The following is a 24,887-nucleotide window of genomic DNA, read 5'->3' on the forward strand; positions in this document are numbered from 1 at the left end:
CATGACCTCCTGGTTCATAGGTCAATGCTCAGCCACTGAGCCACACTGGCTGGGACACACACACACACACACACACACACACACACACACAATTTTTGAAATATCTTTAAATAGACCCTTTTAAATATCGTCATTTTTGTTTCAGTTACTGACTTCATACATGTGTTCAGGTTGAATAAAACTGACACACTTCTTGAATAAGAAAAGGGCAATGCATTAAAAACCTAGGTCAAGGTTTTCTGTGTCAACCCTGCCAGAGTGCATGACTGAAGTGCCATTTTAGAATTTAGAGAAGTGATCAACTTACAACCTTCGATTTCTCACTTAACTTTTGACAGGGAGCATTGCATACCTTACCCAACCCCAGCTCTGTGACTGTGGGTGAATTAGTCTATTTCTTGGGTGTTCAAGTCAATCCACTATAATGTAGAGAGAAAGCCTACCTCAAGAATTTTTTATGCAGATTAAATAAGAATAACATGTAAAATACATTACATGCAAACACCTACTCTTATTACATTTATTGCTATAATATTCTGATGACATTATTTAAATAAGTTAACACCTGTTGCCTTATTTAAATAATGTCAGAATATTATAGCAATTTTTTATTAAAATGTTATGATGAGACAAAATATGTAAAGCTCGATTTATTATCAATAATATCTTCTCTTTAACTAGGAAAAAGTATGCACAAGTTACTGTAACTAAGGGATTTTACTACCTCAATTGGTCCCCACATATACCTCATGAGTTGGTATCATCCCAATTTTCAAATATCAGGAACTGAAAGCTCGGTGTGAGTGAATGGCTTGTGTAGCATCACACATGTACTAAAGGGTGCACCTGGAATCTGACCCCGAGCAATTGATTCTATAACCCTGCTTCTTTTTAACCCTTTGCTGGTTCACCTATAACTGTGGCATTTGAAGAATTAGACCAGTGATGGCGAACCTTTTGAGCTCGGCGTGTCAGCATTTTGAAAAACCCTAACTTAACTCTAGTGCCGTGTCACATATAGAAATTTTTTGATATTTGCAACCATAGTAAGACAAAGATTTATATTTTTGATATTTATTTGATATATTTAAATGCCATTTAACAAAGAAAAATCAACCAAAAAAATGAGTTCTCGTGTCATTTCTGACACGCGTGTCATAGGTTCGCCATCACTGAACTAGACTGTCACTAATACTGGCAGGGAGAATCACATTAAGATTTTATAAGACAGGATGTTTGGTGTGTGTGCGGGTGGATGAGTATGTTCAGCTGGGTAATAGCGAGCCATGTTCTAATGAAGAGTGCACTTCTTGTTTGCTCAGTATGAACTTAAGCATTTGAATGGACTCCATGCTCCTTTTCTAGGTGTGCATTAAAGTTACCATCATCAATTTCACTGTGACCAAATCAGGTCTGGAGGACCAGTTGTTAAGGTAATAAAAAAAAAAAAAGGAGGGGGAGAGTTCCTAATATTTTGTTTAGAGATTTTGACAAAAGAAAAATTTTAATGTATTAAAAGAAAACATCACTCATAAACCCTCAACCACAAAGATAACAGTAAGTGGCCAAGTTCTTGTCCTCTCTTCATTCTAGGCCATGGTTTGAGCCGGGCCTACAGCCCCACCTGGCTCTTCCCCTTCACTGGGATTCCGATCTTGGGCAAGTAAAGGAAGTCAGTCGTCCTATGGTTTCTAGGGACTCATTACTCCACACTGAAAAAGCACTACTGCTCTCAAATATATTTCTCCTGTCTCTCTTAACTCTAGTTATTTTCTTAGTGCATTTATTTTTACCTACATTTGTCGACCTCAAAAAAAAAATGCCCTCCCTTGGTATACTTTGTATGTGATTAAATCTCCATTCCCCCAAAACGAGATTATGGATTATTTATATTAACCATCGGAATTAGCCAAGAAGTTTAGAAGGCAAAATATTTTAAATATTTATTAAAATAACAACATTGATGTTAGTTAAAAACTGTGTGTGCATATTGATTAACTTGAAAGGAAAATATAATTTAGACCCATATTCAAAATAAATATAATCCTTTATATTCGAGTCAAGATTATCCTGATATTCTCCTGTTATCAATAATGACTTTAAGTCTCATTTTCCTTGTTTACTTTAGGAATCTATTCTGTGAGCTGCTAACGCTTGAATTCTGCTAGGCTCACTCCTTTCCAGACAAAGGGTATCTCACCACAGTTCATAGCCATGTTCTAAGGATGAGGCTGAACATTTTGCACACCAGCTCAGTCCCATGAGGAGCTGAGCCCAGCTGTGTCGCTGAGCTGTCGCATGTGAGACTGCCTGAGCTGAGAGGCAGAAGTGCTGACAAGAGCAGGGGAATGTTGAGGCTCAGTCCTGGGGTGTTGAATCCCCAGGCTGCACTTTATACTCTTCTAAAAAAATTATATGAACAAGTGGATTTGCAATGATGATTTCTTATGGTCTTTGTGTAATAATTTTTCAAGTTTCTGAATTCAGCTTGTGCATAACAAATAAACAAGGATCAACTTACTTTAGGGCTCTGACAAGGCCATAATATAGTATTCAAACTTTGGTTCTAGTGACGTGGTGCGACTTGAGAAACCCGAGTTGGAAGAACAAAGAATCAAGCTCATTGTGAGGATCAACACTGATAAAAACCAGCTAAAAACGATTGAAGATAAAATCTTGAAAATGCTCTTTACGTCTGAAGGTAATATTCTGGACAATGAGGAACTTATTGAGACACTCCAGGATTCAAAGGCAAGTAAGATCGTTTTAGTATTTATAAAAAGTGTGTGACTCCAGAAGTTATAGCTACAGCCTTTGAGAGTTCCTGCAAAGCCTTGCACAGCAACAATGCCACCATGCACATCTGGGCTTCCAGGGCTCACTTAGGAGTATACTTGTCTGGCACCAACCAAAGGAAGAGGATAAATTACAGACAATGGCTCCTCTTGTCTGCATTTTTTTTTTTAAATAAAACATGTAAAGAACTGGAACAAAATATAAGTTGAAAGGAATAACACAATTATATATTCATATTAATGTCGCCCCTCGAGGAAGTCTTCCAGTACTCCCAGCTGGAATTAATCTCTCCCTCCCTAGACACCTATAGCCTCTTATCTGCCCCTGTATTATAGTACTTGTCCCTGTTTACCTTATGCCATAGGTATCTATCATATGTCTTATCTCTTTTGTTGGTGGTTCATTTCTATGTAATAAGAATCTGGACAGTTCATCTTGATATTCTTTCTCCAAGGGCTAAGCATCGTGCCTTGGATGTGTATGGCACTCAGTAAAACTGTATTAATAGTATGAGGAAGTTTTACATTACATGTATATCTTGCACTGAATTATTTCTCAGATTCAAATCATAATTTTAAAAGTATACTGGGAATACAAACTATAAAATTATTTTTAGCCACTAGTGAGAAACATAAAATAATTTACTAAAAAATACCTTGATGGGGAAATGGTTTGTGTTTTATATCCTACAGTCTCTTGGGACCTATCTCAGTACTGAAACAATAATAAACACATAATTGTGGGTCTTCCATTGCTTACTTCTCTTTGATTGTTTGTTCATCAATCTCATGTGTGTGTGGAGGGGGGTGTCGTGTGTGTTTTTTTGTTAATCCTCCACTGAGGACATTTTTCTATTGCTTTTTAGAGAGAGTGGAGGGGAGGGGGAAAGACGGAGGGAGAGAAACATTGCTGTGAGAGAGACACATCAATTGGATTGGTTGCTTCCAGCACACGCACCTACTGGGGCCCGGGATCAAGCCTGGAACCGAGTTATATACCCTTGACCTGAATCGAACCCGTGACCCGTCAGTCCATGGACCAGTGTTCTATCCATGAGCCAACCAGCTAGGGCTGTTCATCAATCTCTTTATCCCCTTTTCATTCATTCTTCTTTGGGTTTTTCATTTCTGGAAGTTGGTTGTTAATCCATTTATTTTCTTATCAAAGTTTTACATGCAAATTGTTTAAAGAACAAAATATTTCTACAAGGATTTTTATGAAAAAAATAGCAGTTCCTGCCTTCTCTGTGCTCCCCCCGCCCCAAACACACACACACACACATCTATGACTCCCCTTCATAGACAACTGCTTTCATCTCTTTTTTGTTTGGGTTACTTGAGTTTTAATATCTTTTCTCTAAATAATAGACTCATATTGCTACTTCTTGAGGTTTCTCTTTTATACATTAACTGTTAACTTCTCTCTCTCTCTCTCTCTCTCTCTCTCTCTCTCTCTCTCTCTCTCACACGCACACACACACACACACACACACATGCCCTTCCTATCTCCCACCTCCCACACGCCCTTCCCATCTCCCACCTGATGGTAGATAAACACTCAGTGTCCACGTTGCCTGGAAATGTGAAGATGCGGCTGCAGGTATTTGGAAGGCTGAGAAGAGAAGAGCTCAGATCTTAGCACCCAGCATCTGTACATTCACCTAATCCCTCTGTTCTCAGTATAGTCTCTCAACCTGGCCATCAACTAACAGTGCCTGATTTCCTTCCATAAAAAAAAAAAAAAAATCCCCTCTTTAAATGTCCTCGGGGGGTGAAACCTCCGTTTTTCAGCGTGGGTTGGGCAGGACTTTTCCCCCAGCTGCGTGGTGTGGGGAGGTGACCTGGGAGTCTCTCAGCCACTTCCAATTCTAGGCCCTTCCCACGACCAGTGGTGCTGAGCCTTTGGGGGGGCAGGGGGGGTTCTATTTTGGAAATTGATGAGTTCTGGGCTCTCCCCTTTGCCAGTTTAGGAATCCCTTTCCCTGGGTCTGTTGATTCATTGCCACTCTCCATGTCTGCTTTCCGGTCCTCAAAACCGTATTGATATTTCCTCTTCCATTCCTCCTGTCCCCTCAGGTTCTGAAAGGGGGCAATACAGGGAGAGTTTGAGCATTTGATTCCTGGATATAACTCCCTTTCCTGGTGGCCCTGGGTGGATAGCCTAGACTTAGACCCCTAGCCACCTGTGTCTATTGAGCACTTGAATGTGCTAGTCTGCACTAAGGTGTGTTGTTAGTGTAAAATACACACCAGAATTCAAAGACTTGGTTTAAAAATGTAAAAAAAAAAATCTCAATAATTTTTATATGAGTTATGTCTTTATAGCCAGCATATATTGGATTGTAGTGGGTTAAATAAAATGTCATGTTAAAGATCATTTTATTCGTAATAAACTTAGGAAAGCTAGAATTACATAGGTGGTTCACATTCCATTTCTATCCGGTAGTGAGGGTCTAGGCAGAAGCCTGAGGTCCCCGTAGCTCTCCCTTCAGTGTAGCAAATACTGAGCAGCAGTCCCCAGGGGTGTTATTCATGGTCCCCGCCCTGGACCCTTTGACTTTCTAGGACAAAGGATCTCCCCACTCAGGGACATCCACAGCTGGAAAAAAGTGGAGGGGCCGAGAGGAGGACGGGGCCAGCCAGCAACACAGAGACACTGAGGGAGACAGAGAAGGGACTCTTGGAACGCCCACGTGCTAAAAGGTTCCCCCGGGCCACGACCTAAAACACGGAAAACTAAGAGAACAGCTAAGACATTGCAAACGGCTCCAACTTCCATGGCCTTATAACCCTTCACAGGCAGCAGCTTCCAGATTTCCTGACGCCCATACCTGGGGTCGCTAGGGAAAGACAGGGGAAAATATTAGTCTTCCTGATTGTTCTGGGGTGGGATGTGGTACCAGTACCACTTCCTTCTAGCCCAACGGTTCTCAACCTGTGGGTCGCAACCCCTTTGGGGGTCGAACTACCCTTTCACAGGGGTCGCCTAAGACCATCAGAAAACACATATATAATTACATATTGTTTTTGTGATTAACCACTATGCCTTAATTATGTTCAATTTGTAACGATGAAATTGGGGGTCACCACCATATGAGGAACTGTATTAAAGGGTCGCAGCATTAGGAAGGTTGAGAACCATGCTCTAGCCCATCTCTGCTCACCTCTTTTGGGCCAAAAGATATGGGTGTCCCTTTCCCCTTCATGATGTGAACCTGGGTCATTTTAGGAGCAATTGGGAGTACTGTGTTAGTGTTCCTGTTTCAGAAGTAATTCTGATTTGAGTCTCAGCGAGGTACTGCTCCAGTTTTTTGGGGGGGCTATTTGTATTGCCTGTTCCCATTGGCCCATTCCTAACTCTAGGAGGCAAGGAGGTCGGCTCAGTCAGTAGGAGGCCGCTGAGTCCTCAGACTCAGTCATGCTATCTGGGACCCCCTTATAATCACTAATTCATCGTACCCTTATTTCTTTCCCACACATGACTGGGTATATTCCCCAAATCCCACCTTTTTAAAAAACAAAAACAAAAGAACAGACTCTCAAGAACGTGTTTTCTATGTTCACTCAGATCACTTCTGGTGCCATTAAAAGCAGGCTGAAGGAAGCAGAGTCCACTGAGGTGATGATAAACGTTGCTCGAGAGAAGTATCGGCCGGTCGCCACTCAAGGCTCCGTCATGTACTTCGTGATTGCGAGCCTCTCAGAAATAGACCCCATGTATCAGTACTCCTTAAAATATTTCAAACAGGTGAGTGCGGCGCTGCTGCTAGTGAAAGTGATCTCCTTGGGTCTCCTTGAAACCCTGATGAGTTTCTTCTTGCCTCGGACAATCAGGAGTCCAGTTATGGGGTGAAGTCCTCCAGGAGTTTGGGGTCAAAGGCCACCTGCCGTGTCTCCTAAAAACTCGAGTCCCCAGTGTGCTCAGAACAGTCTGAGGAGGAAGGAAAGAAAGCTTTCTCTTGGCTTTCTCGACTCAGTAGCTTGCTTGTTTTCCCTTTTTGCCTGCCTTTCTTTTCTCTCTGTTTTGTTTTGTTTTGTTTTATTTTGTTTTGTTTTGTTAATCCTCACCTGAGAATACTTTTCCATTGATTTTTAGAGAGAGTGGAAGGGAGGGTGAGAGACAGAGAGAGAGAAATAATGATATGAGAGAGAGACACATCAATTGGTTGCCTCCCATATACCCCCCAACTGGGGTCTGGGAGCAAGCCTGCAACCGAGGTACGTGCCCTTGGCCAGAATCGAACCCCAGAACCCTTTAGTTCATGCGCTGATGCTCTTTCCACTGAGCAAGACCGGCCAGGGCCTTTCCTCTTGTAAGAGTCCCAGCTCCATGCTATTTCTTTTTTAAAAAATATATATATATTTTATTATTAATTTTTTACAGAGAGGGAGGGAGAGGGATAGAGAGTTAGAAGCATCGATGAGAGAGGAACATTGATCAGCTGCCTCCTGCACACCCCGCACTGGGGATGTGCCCGCAACCAAGGTACATGCCCTTGACCAGAATCGAACCTGGCACCTTTCAGTCCACAGGCCTACGCTCTATCCACTGAGCCAAACCGGTTAGAGCCATGCTATTTCTTTATACTTTCTCTGCAGTAAGCCAGCTTCCTCTCCACTGTTAGAGTTTTTCATGTCATATCTCAAGTCTCCGCCAGCACTTAAGTGAATTAGTTGGTCTGTATCTTTTTTCCCAGGATTTTTATACAACTGCCTCTCCTCCCCCTGGCTTTCATTTAGAGGAGTTTTCCTTTGTTCCTTTCCCACTCTCACTGTTTCACTGTAAGACTTCCTAATTCTATGTATGGTCCCTCCACTTCATCTCATATTCACAGTTCAGTTTTATCTGGTGTCTTGTAAATAGGATTATTTTCAGCCCTTATTCCACATCTCCCCAACGCAAACTCAGTGTCACAAATATTTGACAAGCAATGTCAATTCACCTGACGATTTCCCGGGGAGAGAGTATTTGCGTCACTCACTACACAGCAAAACTCGGCAAGCACCCCCAGTGGTCCCTCTGGTCACCCCCGGAGGTTCTCTCAGCTGCCAGTGGCCTCTTCCTCAGCCCACCATCTACCAGCTCCCACCCCCTCTCATCTACATTGTTGCCTTCTCTATACAGAGCAGTTGAGCTTACTTTCACTTGTCTCATCACCTGTGCTCATACCCATAACACACCTCAACCGACAAAGGACTCTCCACGTATGCCACTCGCAGTAGGAAACGGTGGAGAGCTGTGGCTACGCCGTGTGTCCCTGCAGCACACCTGCTTCCTGTCACGGCCTGATTCCTTTAGGCAGCGCTGGCCCTCACACTGGAAGCCAGGCCAGCCTCTGCCCAGTGGTTTCAAAACACTGCTCCACATCCCTGGGGTCCGAAATGGGTTTCCACAGATACTTCCCGTCAAACACAGTTCTCACTCCAACGCCAAATCCAACCTGGGCCTGTTCTACCTTTCGAGCCACACTTCCCCTCAGTCCGCAGCAGCAGCCAAATCGGTCATTCACGTTCCCCAGACTGTTGATCGCACCCGCTCTGTTCGGAACTCCCGCCCTCCCAGCTCAGATGCCACCTTCTCCAGTGAACCCTGTTTCTGGGGCTGCCGCCGTCTGGAGGCTCAAGTAGGCCGGACGTACACGTGGGCTCACCCCCGTGGCTGGGCTGTTGGCAATGGCCCGCATTGGCTTCACCATGTGGCTTGGGCTTCTCACAACACAGCCACTGGGTTCTGAGGGGGCACCTCCCCAAAGCAAACGTCCTAAGAACCAAGGCGAAAGCTTCAAGGTTCCTTCCGGCCCAGCCTTGGATGTCATGCCTCATTGCTTCTGCTGCCCATCCTTGGTCAGTTGAGTCCAGGCCAGCCCAGATTCAAGAGGACGGGATTTAGACTCCATTAGACTCCATTCCTCAATGGGAGGAGCAGCAAACAATTTGTGTCCGTCTTGTATCCGACACATTTGCTCTGCCTATTATGAGTTAAAACAGGATGTCTAGAGGAAAACCAGGCTTGGCCTAGGGCAGTGATGGCGAACCTATGACACGCATGTCAGAGATGACACGAGAACTCATTTTTTTGGTTGATTTTTCTTTGTTAAATGGCATTTAAATATATCAAATAAATATCAAAAATATAAATCTTTGTCTTACTATGGTTGCAAATATCAAAAAATTTCTATATGTGACACAGCACCAGAGTTAAGTTAGGGTTTTTCAAAATGCTGACACACCGAGTTCAAAAGGTTCTCCATCACTGGCCTAGGGTCATAAAAAATTGTTTGAAGACCACAATGGTGTGTTTATGGAGGGATGGGAACAGATTCTTATTCATGAAACACTGAAGAAGCATTCTGTGGGCCTCAGCACCCAAGGGGAAGACGGGATGGGTGAGGCTGCAGTGAGACTCCAGCAGGCGAGAGCAGCCTGCCACCCGAGGTCAAAGCCGATCACTTCGAACCGTTGTCCCTTGTGCTATGGGTCTTTTGAGATGGAACCCACACACCCTTCTAGTCCCTCATGAGACTCTCCCAGTCGCTGCTGCAATGCCCCCTTTTCCGTGACTTCCAGCCCAGTCCATGGGCGTGGTTCACGCTCTGCTCAAGCTCCCTTACTCAGCGTGGGGCCCTCAGGAATGTTTAGCTCTTCCTCGCATGCTACTCGTAGGTTGCAGGAAACGGCCCTCCCATGCCTACGCCCTCCATGCCGCCATCTCTGCTGCCTTCCCGGTGGCCTTGCAATGTGGGGCACCTCCAGGCGGGAAATAGGTGGGAAGGAAGTCTCCTTTAAAACTGGGTCCTCTTAAATGTCAAAGAAAATTCCAGCACACTCTTTCCACTCCCTAAGAATTGTCTTGGGGCAGGGCCAAGAGGGGCACGTGACCTGACCTGGCCCTTGCATGGCTCACCCCAAGGGAATTATCAAATCTGACTTGAGGTCATGGAAACCCTGGTTCTGCCGGCTCGCCTGCGTTTCTCTGTGTTTTCTGTCTCTCATCGAGATGATGCCTTTGGGGGTTTGGCATTGGCCCGTTTCTGAAGAATGGGGAAAGAAGGCAGAATGCAGAAAATAAGTATCACATGCCAATGTGGGGTGAATTCTGGACTTTTTCATAGCACAGTACCCAGGCCTTATGCTGCTCTTTGTACACTGAATATGAGGGAAGGGAGGCGAGGAGCAGAGATGTGCTTCTCCTCCTCAGAAATGGAATGAAATCGGGGACGTTGACCGAGCCCTCTCTCCCACAGTTGTTCAATACAACAATTGAAACTTCTGAGAAGACAGATAATCTGCAGGAGCGCATGGACATACTCCTGGAGCAGACCCTCCTGACTGCGTATGCCAATGTTTCGAGAGGACTCTTTGAACAGCATAAACTCATCTACAGCTTCATGCTCTGCATTGAGATCATGCGTCAGCAAGGAAGCTTAACTGATGCAGAATGGAATTTCTTTCTCCGAGGTTCTTCGGGATTAGAAAAGGTACCTGTTTCAAGTTCAGTTTGCAGATGTTACTCTATCTGGAGCCCACAAGCACCTCCCAAGGGTATCCATTTGGCCATGTGGCCCAGGGTGGGGGCCCTGGGGGTCCGGAGGCCCAGGCTCTAGCTTAGCTCTGTCCCTGGGTGATGGGCTAGTTATCCTCTTTAAGCAACAATAGCCTCACCTACACAAAAGGGATGTTGGGAGTAACCAGGGAGTTAGAAGATGGGAATGTTTTTAACTATCTTAGCCCAGCCAGCATGGCTCAGTGGTTGAGTGCCAACCTATGAGCCAGGAGGTTACGGTTCGATTCCCAGTCAAGGGCACATGCCTGGGCTGCAGGCTTGATCCCTAGTGGGGGGTGTGCAGGAAGCAGCCTATCAATGATTCTCTCTCATTATTGATATTTCTATCTCTCTCACCCTCTCCCTTCCTCTCTGAAGTCAATAAAAATATATTTTTTAAAAGTTGACCATTTTACAAATATGAAGAGTTAAAATTTAATAAAAGTTGTAATTCATAGATTTGATGATACTGTTGATGAAATCATGACCTTCTATTTCCTCCTGGATGCATCTTTCGTTATAAAGTATGGCAGTAATAAAACTTGATTGTTACCTTCTGTGATACTGTAATACGAGTTGTGCTACGGTGTCCTTCTTCATGTTCATCCTTTTATCTAACTTGCTCCAGCCACTTAAGCTGGACTGACTCATCCATATACAACACACCTGGTGGCCCCTGAATTAAGCCATCGCCTCCCCAACTCCTGCCTGTAACTCCATCCAGCCCCATTCTAAACTCTTGGCTCTGTTCTGCCACTATTGGCCCCTGCAGACATGATGATGGCCCCTGTTTGCCAGCATTGAGACTGAGTGTATCCCTGGAAAGTTGGACTTTATGCTTTTATTTGACTCCCAGTGCCCTATGCTCCCAGGACAAGCCCAGGCAAGACCTTTCCACCAGGTGATCCTGCCTCCCCAACCCCCACCCATCTTGCATGCATAGATATTCTATCAATGCTATCTTAACTTCATAATCACAGTTAATACTTGCCAAGGGCTAGCTATGGAAGTAGACCAACTCATTTATTACTCTCAGTATTCCTCTTATGTGAGTTCCTAATTTTTTCTCTAGTCTGCAAGTAAGATAATTAGGCACAGAGAGGTTAAATAACTTGTCATGATCACATACCTATACTTAATAGGGGTTTGGAACCAGGATTTGGAGCCTCGCAGTCTGTAGAGCTTGCCCTGTTACCTACTACATATGCCAGTGTTTCATCTACTGCTGCCTGTTAGTTGGTCACTCAGCCAGGCCCTTCTGTCCTCATAACACTCCTGTTAGCCTTGTTTATAGTCTTCCCAAGACTTGGGGAACTTCAAGAACTTTCCAAAGTCATGTAACTGATGCGTGAACGAGTCTGATTCAAACCTGCGTCTAAATTCCCAAAGCCCATGTCCATTCCAGTACCACCTGTTACTTCTCATGAGCAACATATTTCAAAAAGAAATTTAAGATATTTTAAATACCATCAAAGTCAAAACTTAAAGTTATCCAGAAATCATCTTCAGAAACTTCTCAAATGTTGTGGATTTTTTTAAATTAACCTATCTTTTCTTCCATCACAAGGAAATATTAATGATTCTTGACTGATTTTGTTTTAGAAATGTGTTTGAAGATATCTTTTATCTAAGTTACTTTACTCACTTAGTTACTAGTATCTTAATACTTGTATTTTCCATTTTTATCATAAGTGCTTCATATCAATAGATTAATAAGTCAATAGAATAAAAAAAAAAAGGAGCCCTAGCTGGTTTGATGCTCAGTGAATAGAGCATCAGCCTACGGAGTGAAGGTCCCTGGGTTCGATTCCAGTCAAGGGCATATGCCCGGGTTGCAGGCTCGATCCCCAGTAGGGGGCATGCAGTAGGCAGCTGATCAATGATTCTCATCATTGATGTTTCTATCTCTCTCTCTTCTCTCCCTGCCTCTCTAAAATCAACAAAAATATAATTTAAAAAATAGAATAAAAAAGGAAAACCACATGATCATCTTAGTAGACACAGAAAAAGCATTTGACAAAACCCAACAACCTTTTGTTATAAAAACACTCAAACTAGAAATAGAAGAGAACTTGCTGGACTAGATAAAGGGTGTGTACAAAAACCCACAGCTAACATGACACTTCATGGTGAAAGCCTGGGTACTTTCCCCCTGAGATCAGAAACAAGACAGGATGTCCTACTCTAACCACTTCTTTTTGACATTGAACTCGAGATTCTCCTCAGGTCAATTGGCAAGAAAATGAAATAAAGGGCATCCAGGTTGGAAAAGAAATAAAACTATCTCCATTTGCAAATGACACGATTTTGTATATAGAAAACACTAAAGAACCTACTAGAAAAACCTATTAGAATTAATAAACAAGTTCAGCAAGATGGCAGGTACAGAATCAATATACAAAACTAATTCGTATTTCTGCTGTACACTTGCAATGAACAAGAATGAAAGTGAAATTGAGAAAACAATTCTACTTACCGTGGCATCAGAAAGAATAAAATACTTAGAAATAAATGTAACCAAGGAAGTTCAAAAACATACTCTGAAAACTATAAAACATGTTGAAAGACATTAGAGGGCCTAAATAAATGGAGAAACATCCCACGTTCGTGGATTGGATACTTAATATTGTTAGGATGGCAATATCCCCAAATTGAGCTACAAATTCAGTACAGTTCCTATCAGAACCCCAGCTGACTTATTTGTAGAAATTGTCAGGCTTATTCTAAAATTCATGTGGAATTGCAAAGGATCCTAACCCCAAAGCTTACTACAAAGCAGCAGTAATCAAGACAGTACGTCTAGCATAAAGATAGGTATACAGATAAATTGAATCAAATTTGAGAATCCAGAAATAAAATCATACGATTGTGGTCAAGCAATTTTTGACAAGAGGCCAAGACTGTTTATTGGGAAAAGCTATCTTCTCAACAAATAGTGCTGGAACAACTGGATAGTGACATGCGAACCTTACATCACACCATATTTAACTTAAAATGGACCAAAGATCTAAATATAAGACCTACAATTCTTAATAGAAAACATAGGAGTAAATTTTCATGAACACAGATTTCTTTCTCTTTCTTTCTTTCTTTCTTTCTTTCTTTCTTTCTTTCTTTCTTTCTTTCTTTCTTTTTTTTTTAGTTAATCCTCACCTGCGGATATTTTTCCATTTATTTTTAGAGAGAGTGGAGGGAAAGAGGGAGAAGAAGAAAGAGAGAGAGAGACAGAGACATATGAGAGAAAAACAATGATTGGTTGCTTCCCCCATGCACCCCGACTGAGGCTAGGGGTCAAACCTGCAACCCAAGTACATGCCCTTGACCAGAAATCAAACCTGCGACCCTTTGGTGCACAGGCTGATGCTCTAACTACTGAGCACACCAGTCTCAGGACCACATATTTCACCATGGAGCCTTAGATGTGTTACCAAAAGCATGAGCAACAAAGGAAAAGAATAAATTGGACTTCATCAAAAAGAAACATGGTTTTGCCCTGGCTGGTGTTGCTCAATGGTTGGAGCATTGGCCCAAGCACTGAAGGATCGCAGGTTCGATTCGGGTCAAGGGCACATAGACCTGGGTTGCAGGTTTAATCCCCAACCCTGGTAGGGGTGCACGTGGGAGGCAAACAATTGATGTGTTCTCATATCGATGTCTCTCTCTTTCACTCTCTCTCTCTTCCCCTCCCTCCTCCCTTCCACTTTCTAAGAATCAATGGAAAAAATTGGGTGAGGATTAACAAAAAAAATACAAAATAAAAATAAATAAACATATTTTTGCTTCAGAGGACACTATCAAGGAAATGAAAAGACAACCCACAGAATGGGAGAAAATATTTGCAAATAATAGTTGATAGAGGATTTGTATCTAGAATATATAAAGAACTCTTACAACTCCATAATAAAAAGACAAATGATCTAATTTAAAAATAGAGGAAGGGCCTGAGGAGATATTTCTCCAAGGGAGATATACTAAGCACATGAAAAGATGTTTGACATTATTATTCATCGGGGAAATGCAAATCAAAACCGCATTTGTGAGATACCACTTCACACTCAGTAGAATGGCTATAATAATAATTTTTTTAAAAGACAGGTAATAACAAGTGTTGGTGAGGATGTGGAGAAATTAGATCCCTCATAAACTGTTGGTGAGAGCAAAAAAGGTGCCGCTTCTTTGAAAAACAACCTGGCAGGCCCTCAAATAATTAAATATCGAAGTACCATAAGATGCAGCAATGCCACTTCTAGGTATATACCAAAGAGAAAACAGATGTCCATAGAAAAACTTGGGCATGAACATTCATAGCAGCATTATTCATAATAGCCACAACGTAGAAACATCCCCAATGTCCATCAGCCGATGAGTGGATAAATGAAACCTGCTATACCCAGACAATGGAATGTTATTTAACTGAAGCATGAATAAACCTGAAAACATTAAGCTCAGTGAAAGAAGTAAGTCACAAAATACCAGATATTATAAAATTTGACTTATATGAAGTGTCCAGAACCGACAAATCTACAGAGACAGAGAGCAGTGTAGTAGTTGTTTGGGGCTGGGAGGTGTGGGCAGATAGGAGGGTAATAGCTAAAGGGTACATGGGGGTGTTGAAGAGACAAAATGCTCTAAAATTAACTGTGGTGATGGTTGCACATATCTGTGAATTTACTAAAATACGTTAGATTGTATGCTCTAGATGGGGGAAGGGCAACGGTGTGTGAATTATGTCTCAATAAACCTGTTTTAAAGTGTCGTATAGAATGTCAGGCACTTATTCATGAGATTTTCAAAGAACTGGTTTCAGTCTACAATCACAGCTGTTCCTGTCTCTTTTAAAACTGTTTACTCACATGAAAGTGCTTTATGGACTACCACCAGATGGCATAATACTCTTCCCAGAAATTTCTAGGGGTATATGAAGTGCTTAGACATACACTCAACTAAGCTGGAATAAGATTGCCACTTGACTTGCTATTGATATTGGTCTTCTACTCACTTTTTCCCATTTCCTAGAGGTGAGAACATCTGGAAATCTGATTTGGAGACTAGATCTTCAGAAAAAAAGATCATTAATCATAAGAATACTTGGGGGTCGGGAGAGACTAGTGTGTGTTGGAGAACAGGCTGGAAGTAGCGTTAACAGATTTAATGCTAATTCTTCACCAGATCAGCTGCTTCCGGCAATGCCAACCTAAAAGCTTTCATCAGCTGTACTTCTGCGCAAAGGTCCACAGGTAGAATAGATCCCACACCATTTCTATTTCACCGTAGCTTATTACTTCTCTTCGGTAAATGGTTGTTTTTAACATGCTATTAGAGCTTGGTTTTTCACTTAGACAAGGTGAAAGCATATTTTGTGGCTGTCTTTGTGAATCATTACTCATTTTCTTTCTGTCTTATAATAGGAACGCCCACCTAAGCCTGAAATTCCCTGGCTGCTTACTCAGGTGTGGTACTCATGCTATGACTTAGAAGAATCATTTCCAGCTTTTAAAGGACTTAAGAAATTTATGTTGTTACATCCTGTTTGCATAAAATTAGGTATGTAATATGGAAAAAGGATCTGCTATCAGGGTTTGTAAACAGGCTCACCAATCCTAACTTTATTGTCTCTTTTAACCTTTTCTGCAATATCAGTATTTTTCCTCTAGGAAATTTCTTCATTGTTAAGAAATTATTAATTACTTGTTTCCCCAATTTCTTGAGTTGAAGGCTTAGCCCATGAATTTTCAATATTTCATATTTACTATTATATCCATGTTAAGAATATATACATTTGCCTCTAAGTGTTGCTTTAGCTGCATCTCTTTTTATTGAAATACTAGAGGCCCGGTGCACAAAAATTTGTGCACTCGGGGGGCAGGGGGAGGGGGGTCCCCCAGCCAGGCCTGTGCCCTCTCACAGTCTGGGACCCCTCGGGAGATAACGACTTGTTGGCTTAGGCCTGCTCCCGGGGGGCAGAGGGCAGGCCCAATCCCTAAGTGCAGCCCCTGGTCAGGCTCAGAGCAGGGCCAATTGGGGAGTTGGGGCACCGCCCCGACATGCACAGAGCAGGGCAGATTGGGAGGTTGCGATGCCACCCTCAGTCACGCTCAGGGTAGGGCTGATTGGGGGGTTGGGGCACCGCCCCCTGTCACAGTCAAGGCAGGGTCGATGGGGAGGTTGCGGCGCCACCCCCTGTCACGCACAGAGCAGGGCCGATCAGGGGGTTGGGGCGCTGCCCCCTGTCACACACAGAGCAGGGCCCATCAGGGGGGTTGGGGCTCCGTACCCTGTCACGCACAGAGCAGGGCCGATCAGGGAGTTGAGGAGCTCCCCCCTGTCACTCACAGAGCAGGGTCGATCAGGGGGTTGAGGAGCTCCCCCCTGTCACTCACAGAGCAGGGTCGATCAGGGGGTTGAGGAGCTCCCCCCTGTCACACACAGAGCAGGGCGGATCAGGGGGTTGGGGCGCTGCACCCTGTCATACTCAGGGCAGGGCCAATGGGGAGGTTATGGCTCTACCCTGTCACACACAGAGCAAGGCCCGTGGAGGGGGATTGGGGCGCCACCCTCTATCACCCACAAAGCAGGGACGATCAGGGGGTTGGGGCGCCACCACTGTCACACTCGGGGCAGGGCCGATGGAGAGGTTATGGCTCTACCCTGTCACACACAGAGCAGGGCCCGTTGCGGGGGGTGCGGGGGGGGGGGTTGGGGCGCCACACCCTGTCAATCACAGAGTCGCAGGGCAATCAGGGGATTGGGGAGCTCCCCCCTATCAGGCACAGGGCAGGGCTGATCAGGGGGTTGGGGCGCCTTCCCCTGTCATGAACAGAGCAGGGTGTATAGGGAGGTTGTGGCCCCGCCCCCTGTCACACACAGAGCCGCAGGGCGATCAGGGGGTTTGGGCGCTGCCCCCTGTCACGCTGATCCCGGTGCCGGGAGGCATATTACCCTTTTACTATATAGGATAGAGGCCTGGTGCACGGGTGGGGGCTGGCTGGTTTGCCCTGAAGGGTGTCCTGGATCAGGGTGGGGGTCCCCACTGGGGTGCCTGGCCAGTCTGGCTGAGGGGCTGAGGGCTGTTTTCCCGAAGCAAGTGACTGAAGCTTCCAACCGCTCCTTGTTTTCTTTTTTTTTTTTATTCTGGGCCAGCTTTCGCTCTGAGGCCTGGCTGCTGAAAACATCGATACAATGTTGCTAAAGCCCGGCTGAATGAAAGCCGGTTTCTGGTGTTTTGTTTATCTTCTTATTTGCAACATAGTACATAGTTTCTTAGAATTGTAGCTCAGAGGCGGGCTAGTGAGGCGGGGAACGTTGGAGCGTTGGAGTCTGTAGCAAGCAAGCCTCATGTTCGCTTCCAGCTGCCTGGCTGCCGGCCGCCATCTTGGCTGACAGTTAATTTGCATATACTCACTGATTAGCCAATGAAAAGGGTAGCGGTCGTACGCCAATTACCATGTTTCTCTTTTATTAGTGTAGATAACATGCATATGGAAAAGTGTACCAAATCAAAATTGTACAATTTTTTTATCAAAAACTGACTACACTTAATGGACCAGTACACAAAAATCAAGAACTGGAACAGTCCCAGCCTCCCAAAATCCCCTCATACTCCTTCACAAGACCCCTACCCTTTCCCCAGAGGTAATGACTGCTCTGATTATAACATTCTATATTAATTTTCCTCCACAATTTTTAATATGTACCCCTTTTTAATTCTAAAATTACACTCTTTAATTCTAAAGCATTTAGGATATTTTGGGACTATCTTTTTATTAATAATTTAATTCTATTATAAAAATTACATTCCTAGTCTGCATAAAATTGATTCTTTGTAATTTATTTAGACTTCAGTTTATGTAAAAATATTCCATATGTGACATTTCTTGGATGCAAGACTCCATAAGTTTAGTTAACATCCACCACCAAACATAATTACAGAATTTTTTGTGTGTGATGAGAACTTTTGAGATTTACTCTCTTAGCAATTTGCAAATATACAATACAGTATCATTAACTATAGTCACCATGCTGTACCTTAGGCCCGCAGAACTTACTTATTTTATAACTGGAAGTTTATACTTTTTGGCTCCCTTCACCCATTTTGATCACTCATCCACCCCCTCCTCTGGCTACTACCAATCTCTTCTCGTATCTATAAGCCTTGCAGCTGGGAGGTTATTGGTTTGGGGGTTTTTTTAGATTCTATATATAAGTGAGATCATACAGTATTTGTCTATCTCTTGCTGACATTTCACATAGCGTAATATCCTCAAGGTCTATCAAAATTTATTGTGTTTACTTTAGTGATGGTTTTTATATTTGACCTGTCAGTTTCTAAGACAGGTAAATTAAGGTATACCATTATGACTGACAATTTCCCTTTGTAATTCTGGAATTTTTCCAATATTTTGTGAAATTATGGTGCTTAATACAAATAGATTTAGGATTATCATCTTCCTAGTAAATTGCTTCTTTTTTATTAAAGAATATTTCTCTTTATTCTAAATAGTTATATTTGCCTTAAAATATATTTTTTAATGTTAACATTACTAGAGCAGGTTTCTCTTGGTTGCCATATTATATTCTACACTATTCATTTTCAACTCTTGTGTCATTCTCATGTTTTTGGTGTATCTTTGGTGGGATTTTGTTGATTTTTTTTAAAATTTTATCTTTATTGTTTAGAGTGTTATAGATGTCCCTCTTTCTCCCTCATTTACCCCTTCACCCTGCTCTCTTCTCATCCCCAGGCCTTCCCTGCACAATGGTCTGTTCCATGCGCTATGAATATATTATGCATAAGTTCATTGGTTGATCTCATTGCACCCACCCCCCTTCCCTCTGAAATACTTTAGTCGGTTGCATGCTTCCAGGCCTCTGGATCTTTTTTGTTCATCAGTTTATTTTGTTCATTAGATTCCACATGTAAGAGAGATCATGTGATACTTGTCTTTCTCCGACTGGCTTATTTTGCTTAGCATAATACTCTCCAAGTCCCTCCATTTTCAAAGAGTAAAAGATCCTTTCTTTTACAGCTGTGTTATAGTCCATTGTGTAAATGTACCCGTTTTTTAATACATGCATCTACCGATGAGCATTTAGGCTGTTTCCAGATCTTAGCTATTGTAAATAATGCTGCTATTTACATAGGGGTGCATATATTCTTTCTGATTGGTGTTTTTGGCTTGTCAGGATATATTCCTAGAAGTGGGATCACTGGGACAAATGGCAATTCCATTTTTAATTTTTTGAGGAAACTATATACTGTTTTTCATAGTGGTTGTACCAGTCTGCATTCCCACCAACAGAATACAAAGGTTCCTTTTTATTCACATCCTCACCAGCATTTGTTGTTTACTGATTTATTGATGATAGCCATTCTGGCAGGTGCAAGGTGATACCTCATTGTCATTTTAATTTTCATCTCTCTGATGATTAGTGATATTGAGCATTTTTTCATAGGTGTCTTGGCTATTTGTATTCCTCTTTAGAGAAGTGTCTATTCAGGTCTTCTGCCCATATTTTAATTGGATTATCTTCCTTTTGTTGAGTTGTATGAGTACTTTATGTGTTTTGGAAATTAATCTCTTATCAGCTGTATCATTGGCAAATATGTTCTCCCATACAGTGGACTCCCTTTTCATTTTGATGCTGTTTTCTTTAGCTCTACAAAAGCTTTTTATTTTTATGTAGTCCTATTTGTTTATTTTTTTCTTTTGTTTCTCTTGTCCTAAACGATACATCAGTGAAAATTCTGCTCTGTGAGATATCTGATATTTTGTTGCCTACATTTTCTTCTAGGATTTTTATGGTTTCATGACTTACATTTGAGTCTTTTATCCATTTTGAGTTTATTCTTGTGTGTGGTATAAGTTGGTGGTCTAGTTTCAGTTTTTTGCATGTACCTGTCCAATTATCCCAACACCATTTATTGAAGAGACTGTCTTTACTCCATTGCATGCTCTTATCTCCATTGTCAAATATTAATTGAACATAAAGTCTTGGGTCAATTTCTGGATTCTCTGTTCTTATCCATTGATCTATATGCCTGTTCTTGTGCCGGTACCAGGCTGTTCTGAGCACAGTGGCTTTGTACTATAACTTGATATCTGGTATTGTGATTCCTCCAACTTTGTTCTTCTTTCTCAAGATTGCTGCAACTATTCAGAGTCTTTTTTTGGTTCCATATAAATTTTTGGAGTGTTTGTTCGAGGTCTGTGAAATATGCTGTTGGTATTTTAATAAGGATTGCATTGAATCTGTAGATTGCTTTGGGCAATATGGACATTTTAATGATATTGATTCTACCAATCCATGGTATGGTATATTCTTCTACTTGTTTATATCTTCCTCTGTCTCTTTTTTCAACATCTTATAGTTTTCCAAGTACAGGTCTTTTACCTCCTTAGTTAAGTTTATTTCTAAGTATCTTACTTTTTTTGTTTCACTAGTTAGTAGGATTTTGTTTTAGTTTCTCTTTCTGAGAGTTCATTACTAGTGTATAAAACTGCCATAAATTTCTGAGTGTTAGTTTTGTATCCTGCTACATTGCCAACTTCATTTATTAAATCTAGTAGCTTTTTGGTGGAGTCTTTAGGGTTTTCTATGTAAGATATCACGTCATCTGCAAATAGTGATAGTTTTACTTCCGCCTTTCCAATTTGGATGCCTTTTATGTTTTCTTCTTATCTGATCACTGATTAGGACTTCCAGTCTATGTTGAATAAAAATGGTGAAAACAGACAACACTGTCTTGTTCCTGTTCTTTGTGTACCCAGTAATTGTGGTGATTTAAAGTCTACATGGACCAGAATTTCTGGGATCTGAATATGCTTATCTGATTTCTGAATAAAGACTAGAAAAAAATAAAATGTTCTTCAATAACTACATCAAATAGAAATTATGTTTCTATATTGTGGACCAGTTTAACAAGATAGCTAGCATTAGAGGTAGAACATAAAAAGAAAAAAACACTCATAGGAGAAGCCTAGAGATGAACATTTGCAAACAGACCCAAAGCAGAAAGGAATAGGTGAAGCCTCATAAACACAGAGGCAAAGAGAGAAGAGGTTGAAAGGCAAAGTAATTCTGAGAACAACTCATCATGTTTGAATAAAAGGCATTGTGTTACCCTGTCAATTGGGATGAAAATTTCAACAATTTAAAGCTATTTTCCTGCTCTCATTTGTAAAATTTCAAGATTTATTCTGTAAATCCTACAGGATTGTGAAGGTTTATACATGTGTAATAGTATGGCTTGTGCTCTAAATGTGAACTTTAGATCTTTGTAGGTCAGGTTTAATCATTCCAATGTCATTCTTACTTTCAAAAGCTTCCTAATTGCCATAATCTTTTGTCTTTGATGGTCTCTAAGTGTTTCATGTCCTATTAGTTGAGTTATCATTTAAAATATGCTGTCTTGTCTTATTAGCCAAAGCCTTGGTTGATTGTACAATAACCTCAAGAAAAAAGAATTCCCTTTGGGATAAATGTTTCCATTACTTGGTTTTTAGAATAATGTAGCCACCTTCAACCAAAGAGCACTGTGGTGTGCTGAATGAACCCTGTGGAATTGTCTTTATTCCATAGAGAAACTAGAAGTCTTGAGGTGCACCCTTCTTCAAGGCCATGGTCTTACGTGTCACTAAATTTCTGTCAATAACTCTGATTGCAGTTATTAGGCCCTCAGAGAAAAGCCCCAGGAGACCAGCTGGAGAAAGTGGCTTTATAGCCTGGAATGTAAGCCAACTATTCTGCCTAATGTTTGTCTGTAGGAACCTGTTTTGTCACTGCTGTGTTGGCTTGCCGAGAGCTCCCAGCATACTGTGCATCTTGTATCAACAGGAATTTCAATACTAATTCTTACTGCATGCTGTGACCATTGCAAGGGTTATAGCACGTAAAATGCAAGTCCATTTCTTATAACTATTCCAAGGGTGAGGGGGAGCAATGTATTAATGCTTATCAGGGCATAAAGTTGTGTAGATTGTCCATTTAGTCATATATTATTTATATTGCTCAAATTATGTAGGCCAGAATTTTTAATTTGCTTCATCTGTCACAGACTAATAATGGTGTATTATTTCCTACCATAATTCTTTTTCTACTTTTTCAAACTCTACCTCCAGCAGTGAGGGATATATTCTTATACTATTATCTGGAACATATAGGTTCATTTTATTGTGTTTTTATTATAAGGTTTGAATTTTACTATAACCTCTTTTGTCCCATTTAATTACATTTGCCTTGAATTCTAACTTGTCCAATGTTACTCTTATCACTTCAGTTTTCTTTTTGTTCACATGTGATTAATGTTTTTCTGTGCATCCTTTTATTGTAACCTCTCTATTATTTGTTTCGCTTTGCTTTTTGTAAGTGGTTTTCTGTTGAATATTTTCTGATCCAGTTTTAATTTCTTTGCTCTTTAATTAGTCTGGATAGGGAGATATCAGTATATTTACATTCATAGAAAGAATTGATAGTAAATGTAGAGATTTCTAAATTACCAAATATATTTATTTAATTTAAAAGTCAAAACAATTCTAAATAAGGCATATTTTTAAATTATGTTTCCAGGATCTTTTGAGACTTTCATTAACTCACAGGATTTGAAAAACTATCCCACAGTAGGGGAAGAAGAGGAACAACTCCTGAAACAGAAAGTGGAGTTGGAAATCTATGAATCGTGGCTTTCAAACTTAAGCTCTTTCCATAAGCTAATTCTTGTTAAATGTTGTAAAGAAGAAAAGGTAAGGTTTTTTTTTAACTAAAGAACTGTGTTATAACTATTTCTACTAAAGCTCACCAACTAGTTATGATCCATGAACTGATAAGATTTATTTGTTAGCCATGGTAGTGAGACACACATTTGCGTGCTGGCATGTGTACACATGCACTTCTATTGTATTGCCTCGTCCTCCACCTGAGAATCATAAACCTTACATACCACTGGAGAGACAATTAGCACTAAAGCAAATCAAAACACAGAAAAACCAAGCTAATTCCACAGGAAACCTTGGCTCTATTGCTTTACCTGATTCATCTCCTTTCTGTATTCCATGTACTTAACCGTGTTCTTGGATATATATGTATTTCTGGATATACATTATGTAGATTAGAGCCTAACCAAGGGTGTGTTTTATACAAACTTATTTCCACGTATTTAAAATGTTTCATAAAGAAAATCAGTTCAGAGACATGAGAAATTGCGCATGTAACCCATAGTGTTTGATTTTTCATTAATAAAGCTATCAGAAACCTAGATTTCTATATAATAGTAATAAAGTGACCTGTTTTCCAGAAAAATATTTCTCCAACTTTTTAAATTCAGGAGCATTTCATGAGCGTGTTACCACTTTTATATTTACACTAGAGACCCAGTGCACAAACTCATGCACGGTGGGGTCCCTCGGCCTGGTGGGCAATCAGGGCTGATCTAGGCCGACCAGTTGGGGGGAGGGACTGCAGAGGTTGACTATCAGAGCGCACTGACCACCAGCGGGCAGCTCCTGTGTTGAGCGTCTGGTCCCTGGTGGTCAGTGTGCATAATAACTACCGGCCGGTCATCCAGTTGTCCAGTCATAATGGTCACTTAGGCTCAGATAGATAGATAGATAGATAGATAGATAGATAATAGCCCTCAAGAAATAAATTACTGGTGCTTTGTCTTGTGGTCATTTATTATAAACTTTATGAGCTTTTTTTTGTCAAAGTAAAAAGCAAATCAATAGCTCATAGCTTTGAAAATATTTTAAATAAAAATCATAAAGAAATGTACTCTGGAATTATACTTAGTCACACAGTGGAACAAACTTCCAGGCCCCTTGGCCCTGTCTCAAAGCTGTCCCTTCTGGGCCACGCCACCTTTACAGTCAGCACCACAATATAGCCACACTTAGGTAGGCAAGCATGTGACTGTCTTTTCCCAGTGTGGTCAGATTGGGGTGCCATTCGAATCCAAACAACATGTCTCCCCCCACACCCGCAATAAAAACATGGTAAGACTTTTTTGGACAGGGTGTTGTCAACACCTCATGGAGAGCTAACATCAAATCCTGCTACTGCTTACAGCTGTGAAAGATGTGGCATGCTCCACCTTTAAGGCAGCCGTTCACATTGTAGGCATGGCAGGTTAGGTTTATATATTTATCATGGCAGTTTTGGGGCACAAATATCGCGTAAAAGGACACCTTTTTCTATCTCAAACAAAGACTCCATTTGGGCTCTGGAGAGCCATGGTCTGCAAGAGCAGAAAAGGGTTAAGTTGGCTTGGGGGAGGTCGGTGAAGGGAACACACTGGTGTAGAAAGTGGCCCGGCCAGGGATCTCATCATCAGGGCTGGGGCTGGTTCCTGAGAGAGGTCAGAAGAGGATGATGAGTAGATAAGAAATGAAGATGGTGGACAGCATACGGAGTCAATTCCTCTGAGAAACTGGCTTGTGAACGGGAAGCAAAGGAATGAAATAGTAGCTGGCAGGGCACTGCAATCAAGGGAAGGCTCTCTCGTTTGGCTTTTAAGAATAAGAGACAATGGAGCCTAATTGGATGGTGATAGGGAG

The 24,887-nt window shown here is 41.7% G+C and overlaps 1 protein-coding gene across 4 annotated transcripts in view; it reads left to right on the forward strand.

The window, feature by feature from the left end:
• Positions 1–24,887, forward strand: part of DNAH6 (dynein axonemal heavy chain 6) — a 253,702-nt gene that overhangs the window by 188,739 nt on the left and 40,076 nt on the right. For all 4 annotated transcript variants that reach the window (XR_011473183.1, XM_070429592.1, XM_070429593.1 and 1 more), the window contains 6 exons: positions 1,366–1,433; positions 2,571–2,751; positions 6,364–6,543; positions 10,040–10,273; positions 15,747–15,882; positions 22,906–23,078. Coding sequence is in view for 3 of the 4 variants with exons in the window: in XM_070429592.1 (XP_070285693.1) it covers positions 1,366–1,433; positions 2,571–2,751; positions 6,364–6,543; positions 10,040–10,273; positions 15,747–15,882; positions 22,906–23,078 (972 nt within the window). In the remaining variant the exon portion in view is untranslated. The remainder of the gene's footprint in view (positions 1–1,365; positions 1,434–2,570; positions 2,752–6,363; positions 6,544–10,039; positions 10,274–15,746; positions 15,883–22,905; positions 23,079–24,887) is intronic.

Source organism: Myotis yumanensis, unplaced genomic scaffold (assembly GCF_028538775.1).
Source record: "Myotis yumanensis isolate MYYU_CA2020_CCGP unplaced genomic scaffold, mMyoYum1.0.hap1 SCAF_11, whole genome shotgun sequence".
Lineage (NCBI taxonomy): Eukaryota > Metazoa > Chordata > Mammalia > Chiroptera > Vespertilionidae > Myotis > Myotis yumanensis.